This window comes from Anopheles gambiae, chromosome 3, assembly GCF_943734735.2.
Source record: "Anopheles gambiae chromosome 3, idAnoGambNW_F1_1, whole genome shotgun sequence".
NCBI lineage: Eukaryota > Metazoa > Arthropoda > Insecta > Diptera > Culicidae > Anopheles > Anopheles gambiae.
This window is the reverse complement of record NC_064602.1, coordinates 98,586,676-98,594,909: the sequence shown is the minus strand read 5'-3', so window position 1 is coordinate 98,594,909 and position 8,234 is coordinate 98,586,676. Positions and strand designations below refer to the sequence as shown.

At 45.4% G+C, this 8,234-nt stretch overlaps 1 protein-coding gene across 3 annotated transcripts; it reads left to right on the top strand.

The window, feature by feature from the left end:
* The first annotated feature begins 4,465 nt into the window (after positions 1–4,465).
* LOC133392670 (tenascin-like) lies at positions 4,466–8,023 on the top strand. 3 transcript variants are annotated; one of them, XR_009765739.1, is made up of 5 exons: positions 4,466–4,789; positions 4,885–4,990; positions 5,066–7,307; positions 7,375–7,467; positions 7,544–8,023. XR_009765739.1 is itself a non-coding variant. In XM_061653048.1 (4 exons), the coding sequence occupies exons 1-4, from the start codon at positions 4,686–4,688 to the stop codon at positions 7,407–7,409; spliced, it is 2,487 nt and encodes an 828-aa protein (XP_061509032.1). In that variant the 5' UTR covers positions 4,466–4,685; the 3' UTR covers positions 7,410–8,023. The 3 variants fall into 3 exon arrangements, 1 of the variants encoding a protein (XP_061509032.1); XR_009765738.1 differs by having other exon boundaries at positions 7,534–8,023; XM_061653048.1 differs by having other exon boundaries at positions 7,375–8,023.
* The last annotated feature ends 211 nt before the right edge of the window (positions 8,024–8,234 follow it).

The following is an 8,234-nucleotide window of genomic DNA, read 5'->3' as shown; positions in this document are numbered from 1 at the left end:
CTACGCACTGGCATCGGGTGGACCGAACTTCAGGCTCCTAGCTCAGTTGAATATGGTAGGATCTAGTGCTTGTGTGGGGTATCAAAGGTAAGCTTCTGCCAGCAGCACATTCGCAACAGAGCTCAACACTCGAATGGAATTGTCTATTCGCTGGAAGGCTTTGCTAGATCCCGGCATGGGTCACGCACATGCCAAAAAGCATTACGTCGACACACGGTAGCACCATGGCTACCGAAGCCCACACACACACACACACACACACACACACACACACATCGACACCGACACATTTGGTTCATAGCCTGAAGAATTACAGCGTTCTTGAAACTAATTTCTCAGCCGAGCAGTCTTTCTCACCACAAGCGCATCATGCACTTGTGCGATGTGATGTGAGGTTGTCCGAGTGCACCTCCGTGTGCGTGTCTGTGGGTGATGTTAATTAAAGTTTCGTTTCGTAATGGTGACTTACAAATGCAGCAAATGTAGTGTTTTCTTAGCAGTGCGAACGAATCATTCGATCTATGAGAATCGCACAGCACGGCAGGGCGGTGGAAGCGAAATGAAATGAAAACCGTTTCGAAGAAAACTTCAATTAAAACCCAACCGCACTGGTGTTTCTGGTCAATCCATTCGTGTGCGGCACACGTGTTTGCCTGTAACGTTTGTGCACTATTTGTGCACGACAATCAATTGACAGACAAGCATACAACCAACCTGCAGGGAGAGTAATCGGCCCCGGCGCAGGAGAAGGTTCAATTTACGTTGGTTTGCAGTACAACTAATTCCAGTGATGGCTCTGAATGTTTAAAAGTAAATGTCAATAGCATGGCTCTTAGCAATCCCTTATCGCTTCAGCAATTCTGTGCATAAGGGCAGGCAATGTGTGGTTTTTATGTGCAACCGTTTCGTATGTGTGCGAAATGTTGCTCTGTGGGCTACAGCGATATGCGCTAGTGAGGAGATGCCAACGAAAACAGATAAAAACAAGGAAACACAACAATGAAGCGTTGCCTTTGTTTTAACGCACACAAAACCCGCGGGACCCCAGCCGTGCGGCTGCAAAGCACAATTTTTTATCTCCAGCTAATCTTCACACCCCCGTGGTGCAATACGTATTTCATCCCAAGCCCTTTCTCCTCACATTACGGGCCATTAATCATTTTTTAACTGTACCCTCCATGTCGACCGCACGCGCTCCCATCACCCATGAGAACTATCGATACCGCCAGTAGCGCCCTGCGTTGCGTTGAGAATTTAAAATGCCTACCCCCTACCCCTAAAACTACATTATTAATGTTACCTACCCCATCCATACCCCAGCATACCTTTGATCGGGCTAAGCCTGATCGATTCGAATGATTAATGAGTGGGTCGCGAAATATTGCAGCTCACATTAACTCTTCACTCACACTAGACATGTTGTGTACCGATGTGCAAACCGACATCATGTGACTGCAATTTTCGTTCGATGGAATGGTTGTTTTCGGGAAATTTCCTCTCGCCCATTTAGTGCATTGTTGTGATGGCACATGCTTTTGAGCCTTTCTCGAAACGGATTTCTTCTTAATTGTGAGTACTTTGACTATTCGCTTCACCATCAGCAGTCGCAGATGGAAGGGAATTGCTTTCGCCGATACTTTCTTGCCTATTTTCGTTGTTTTTTTTTTTGTTAATCCTTTCACGGTTCTCATCTCTCTCGTCTCCCTTCCAACGCCTAAAAGCTTGAGGCCGATCCGTTTGGTAGCACAGCATGCGCAACTACTCCGTCATGGTTGGACAATTTTCTTTTTTAACAATAGCAAATGGAGCACAGCGATTCACGACTGCTTTGCGATCATTAGGCGAAGCTCTTCAGGGTTTCCAGGTAAGCAGATAATCTCCACTCCGGTGCAAACACACACACACATACATTCATATGTGTTTGTCTAGCCCTGTTTCGCTTTTCACTGCTTTGCTGCCGTTCTTCGCCTTCGCAATCATGAGCATCGGCAGCTCATTGGAAGTGGATGGATTTCCAAATCAACATTAATCCCTGCTAACAGCCACCTGCAATTAAAGAATACCTTCGTCAGACGGTTCAGTTCCCAGCGCTGGGGCGGCCGCGTACGTGTGACGCAGCTTAAACTGAACTTTGGAAACCAGCCGTACGAGAACTCGTTAAGCTGCAGGAGGTTGTCAGTGTCGGGCCGTAAGGCTCTTACGTTATTCCAGGACACATTTGTTTACACGAAGCATGTGAAAAAGTGTTGCCGTTACCTAATCGGTGTAGAGGTCGGGTTGAAAAAGCAAAAAATGGGTTGCAAAAGATTAGGAAATTGGATTGTTATTTGAAGGCCTTGCCTACATTCTTGCGAGCTTTCGGGAACAGCTGCCAATTGGTATGGTCAATTGGGTAAGATCGAGAAAGAGGGACCATTTTATTGGCATATGTTGCTTATTTTGAAAAGTACACAAATCACGTATCAATTGTTGATTTTCGCTGTAAAATTAGCTGCAACATCAAGGGTAACTATTGAGCAACACCATAGTCGAACTGTTCATGCACGATGTAAAGCGTAAGAATGATGTCTACCTCGGCAAACCGCACAGCACTTAAAATCAATCCATCCATTTACAATATCCGTTTCGTTTATATTCTTTTTCTTCTTCTTCTTCTTCACAAAATGTGATAACAATCGAGCCAACAACGGTCGGTTGCTGACGAGCATGGCGTTCAGATACTTAGCGTTCGGCGAATTATTCCGATTCCGAACAGTAAGCTGCTCTTGGTTTCACCTAATTTACGACACCATTACATGGGTAACAGCGTTAATAAAGTCATGCTTTTATACGATTATAAATCGCTTTGCGACCAGCGTTGACAAAAGCAATCCGCCTAGCAACCACCGCAAGCATCGCATTTCTTCGCCTCGCTTGTTTGCCTTTGGCCCCCCTGTCACCCCAACACCGATAGGCGGAGACCGACCGGCCCGGGTCAGGTTTCAATCGTTCATTTATGATCACAACTCATGCTATTCGTCTCGGACTGGGCTGCCACCGGGCTGCCCTAACCAAGCTCGCTCAAGTGGTTCGGGTGCTGGATGGATTGTGTGTTGGCGAAAAGAAAAATGTAGCCACATTCGTTTGGATTACGCTGTCATCACGTCCGGCTGTACACGCAGCACACCGGGTTCTGTGCTCTCGGGCGGAACCAAACTGTACTGTCCTGCATTCGAAACACCTTTTCCCACCCACGGTACAGCGGTTGAAAGGCGTTATGCCATGATGACTCCGGTGACGGTTCAAGGTGTGAAAAGAGTTTAACTCTTACTGAGAAGTGGTGATACACTCACCAGCCATGTTCGGTTAAAATGACATCGTAAAGCGATAGCATGGAACACGCTACCCACCGCTTCACAATTGCAGGCCGGAGTTGGTGGTGGTGCCATCAACGCTGACATCAACTGCCATGTAATCATAAGCAGTCGCAAGTGATTAAACGATGAAGTGTTAATACTACGTCACAAGCACGATAAACTCTATAAAATTGCGAAGAAATGGGCAAAACAACAATTTCAACCAGCGAACGAAATATCTGACCGTGAACAACTTAGCTGAAAGTTTTTCTACTTTATTTGAACATCCATACCAACAACCCACTTCCGTAATATCTGAAATCTGGTCGACATCTTTCTCAAGGCATTAATCACAACCATTTCAACCCCTGGAATGAGCATTTCTCGAAAAAGATTTGTACTTCTTATATTATCATTAATCGTTTCTTCCTCTTTCCGGTGATGGTTTACTTCAGCCTTTCCCAATCACGTATCGATACTTCCGGTTCGTCTGTTCCGGTTACAGCCAAAATGAATGCTCGCCGATAGAATTAATGTTCCATATTAACCTAACGGTTTCACTTCGGCGTTCTCCCGTCCACGGAAAGGTTCCCGAAATGCGGCGGGTTTTACAATAGGGTCACTGTGTAGAACCCAGGGTGCTCTTTGCCGTTTACTGACACATAAATTACGTAAATACTGTCATTAAACCATCTTTCTGAGCATCCTTTTCCTTGTCGATCTGCCGGCAACCAATCTTCAAAACTGGAGGGTAAGCAAGCAAACTAGACGCACAAACCTAGCAATTATCGATGGTCAAAAGTGATTAACGTGGCTAACCATCTGCTGTGAGATGCATATACCAGCGTATACCAAGCCAAGTATTTAGAAGGGCTTTAGCATTTGCACTTTTCAACGAAAAGAATAAAAAACTCTTTTGTGAAAAATGCATTGTTTACCATTCTGTATGGAAATGGTTCAATCATAACAACATTATTTGAGCAAGCAACATGATCTAATCAGCTAACAAGGAATGTAGGGAATCACGGTTGACTCACAGCCGTATTTTTATACATGCGCCTCACTTTATCGACATAGCCCTACATTCTCCCATTGTACTATCAGGCTTGTTTACATATGTGTGGTAGTTACATGCATTTCTGTTTTGAACGCGACGTCTATTATTACAAGAAACTGACACACACACACTCCCAACGTTTGCGAAGGAAGTTTCCAAGGCGGCAAGTTATTTTGATAAAATTAAAAAATAACAATAACTGAACATTCGAGCTAAGAGCAATCTTCCACCGAGCGACTGCTGCAGTTCAGTCTTGATCAAGCTACCGAACGGTTGTGTCCGCAATTCTGACCATGGAGTCGAAGCAGTTACTCTGGACGATAGGAGTGTTCTATTTCTGTTCACTCCAATTCTTTTCTCAAGCACAAATTGCTCCGTCTTGTAGTATTTCTGTAAAGTAAGTAGAGTCTGTCATAATTTGCTGTTTTTTATGGTTGCGTGTGTTTTATTTATGGTTCTTAATCATGTTCGTACCTATATGTTACTCTACAGACAGCCTTTTGTAAGTAGAGCCAATTCTATTGAGACTGGTACCGTCAACTGTGGAAGATGGAGTCGACGAGAGGTTTCATACCAATGTCATAAAACAACTTGCAACGTGAGTGTTAAATAATAGCAATTTCCTTAAAAACATGCCCCATTTTACCCTGGACTCTTCAATTCTTCTATACAGCTAGATTATACTACAACATCCCAACCAGCGTGCTGCTCAGGGTATTGCACCAACTCTGATGGTTTATGCGTACCGATCTGCAAATCACGCTGCGAAAACGGATACTGTGCAGCACCTGAGACGTGCAAGTGTCTGGATGGATTCACAATGACCAACGGAGTCTGCAAACCCATCTGCAGTCACTGCCAGAACGGTATGTGTGTTGCACCAAATCAGTGCATCTGCAACAAAGGCTATGAGCGCAGTAATGCTGGCACATGTGTGCCCAAGTGCACCGACATCTGTCTGAACGGAATCTGCACTGCCACCGGACAATGTGTCTGTGCGGAAGGGTACTTCAGCAGTCCGGCTATCGCCAACTTTGACGGGCTTGTGAATGCCACGCTATGCGTGCCGAACTGCGATAAGACATGTCAAAACGGCCGATGCGTAGGACGGAATCGATGTCAATGTCACGAGGGATTTCAACCTTCCGGCGATCCGTTTCAATGTGAGCCGATATGTGTGAATGACTGCTCCAATGGCAAGTGCACGGCTCCCAACATGTGCGTCTGCAACGAAGGCTATCGGTTCGAGGTTGATCGTTGTGTCCCGGTATGCAATCCACCCTGTGTGAATGGTGCTTGCAAGCAGCCGAACAAATGTACTTGCTACGAAGGATACTCGATGGTGCCAGGCTTTACTAACAAATGTGAAGCTGTATGTGATCCTCCGTGTCAAAATGGAACCTGTACCCTACCGAACGAATGTACGTGCCATGCTGGTTATGTTCCTTCACCATCCGCTACTGAGCAGTGTGTACCATTCTGTGATCCAAAGTATGTAGACGTTGAAAATGGACTCTGCGTGGCTCCAAATGTTGTGCGATGCAATGCGAACTATCGTCTAACACAGCATCGACAAAGCAACAAAGTAAGCTGTGAGCAGATATGTACCCAAGAATGTGTCAACGGACAATGTACGGAAGGGGATCGCTGTGTGTGCCATGAAGGATACGAAGCAGCAAAAGCTCGTCCCAATCTATGTATGCCTGTCTGTAATCCACCCTGTGAACTGGGCCACTGTATCGCTCCAAACGTTTGCGATTGTCACGAAGGGCACGAGAAGCAGGAGACAACGAATCAGTGTGTGCCGACCTGTAATCCGAAAGTAGTTGAATGCACTAATGGCCAGTGTACGAGTGTGAATGTTTGCGAATGCGATGAAGGATACTCCCTGCAGATCAGTGATGATGGAGTCCAACGATGCCTTCCTATCTGTGATCCATTGTGCAGCTTTGCTACGTGTGCCAAACCTAACGAATGTCAATGCTGGGAAGGATACACTCCCTCTGTGACAGCTTCATCTGTTTGTGAACCGTACTGTGAGAATGGCTGCGAGAACGGGACTTGTGTAGGGCCTGCGAAATGCGAGTGTCTGGTAGGGTATATGGCAATTAATGATAGTGCTTGTACACCTTACTGTGATCCCAGAGTAGTCGACTGCGAGTCTGGAGGCAGCTGCGTTGGGCCTAATGAGTGTGACTGTTTCGAAGGATACATGCTAGAGACAGGCCCTGTTGTTCCTAATCGTTGTAAGCCACAATGTTCCGCTCTACCAGACAACGCCGTATGTACTGCACCGGAAGAGTACAGCTGTCTGGAGGGATACAATGCTGTATACAATCAGGAAGAGCTCTCGCAATGTATCCCAATCTGTGAGCAAGACTGTGAGAATGGCACCTGTACAGCTCCCAACCAGTGCTCGTGTTATGAAGGATATACAGCGGGCTATAATGAAAGCTGCACTTCCATTTGCGAGAGAGACTGTGAAGCGCACAGTGGTTTTTGTGAAGAGAACCTGTGCCAGTGTAACGATGGTTACAGTAACCTTATCAATAGATACACATGTTCACCCGTCTGCGAGGGATGCAAGCACGGGGAGTGTTTGATGCCGGGCGAGTGCTCTTGTTTCGACGGCTACGAGATGAGCAACGACACCGACTCATGTGAACCACTGTGCGGCAATTGTACAGAAGGAACGTACTGTCAATCCCCCGGAAAATGTGCATGCTACGGAGACGCTACTATGCACGTTGACGAACAGAACAACGTACAATGCATTCCATCTGTAGAATTAGCCCTTCACTCAACTGAGTACATTCTTTGGTTGGCTATTGCTGGTACGCTTGGCGGACTTACGGTACTGTTTGGTATTGTGTACTTCAGGTACTTCAGACCATCTGGTAGCTTTAAGACTACAGGTAATTGAAGCTTTCTTCAAACCATTTAACCAGCGAACTCATTACACTCGTTATGTTCTCTTTACAGGAGTAAGAATGAGTGAGATTAAATCCATTGACTGAACGAGTTTAAACGAGTGATTTGTTATTTGTTGATTTGTTCTTATATCGATTTGCATAGGTTTGTGCAATGAACAGAATCTTTGTGTAAATTGACGCATTTGAAATTATCTTTTCATATGTTAAGCTTTTTTTAGATTTTGAAACGTCTTCAAGATTCGTTGTATACGGGAAAAACCAAATCAAAGCCCTTGAAAATTTGCTGCCGAGTAGTTTGTTTCGAACACAAAGCAATTCTAACGCCGCATAATTTCGCGTCGAGACAGCAGTAGCAACAGCAGCAAAAAGTCAATGAATAAACGTTATTTACGACCTGCCACGATATATGACTTTGGTACCAGCACCAGACCACCGAGTTTTGCCCTACGAGCACCGGCGAGACGAATGTTATGCCGCGACACCATGAGTTATACGATAACGCCCAGCCCACCGTTCCGTTCCTGTTGAACCAGACGATTCCTAGACGACCACCAATTGGACCCAGGTTTTCAAGCGAAAGTGTATAGTATCCGCTTTTTACGGTGGACAGAAAAATTGTAGGGAAAAATCATATGAAATGAAAACCACAAACTTGCTGTAAATTATTGCTCAATAATAAATATTTCCCTACGAATGTGTACTATTCTCTTTCCCTCTCTTACACTTCTACCGGTGTTTGTAGTTGTCATTCGTGGCCCACTTCAAATCGCATCGTAACGGTTAGCCCTGGTATGCAAAACTCAGAGCTCCACCATAATATATCCACGGTTGCCCTGCGAAGGATGCCTATCCTATCAGTTCTCCCGTTCCCCGAAATGCAAAGCAACCCAACAGCAAACAAAAAATGAG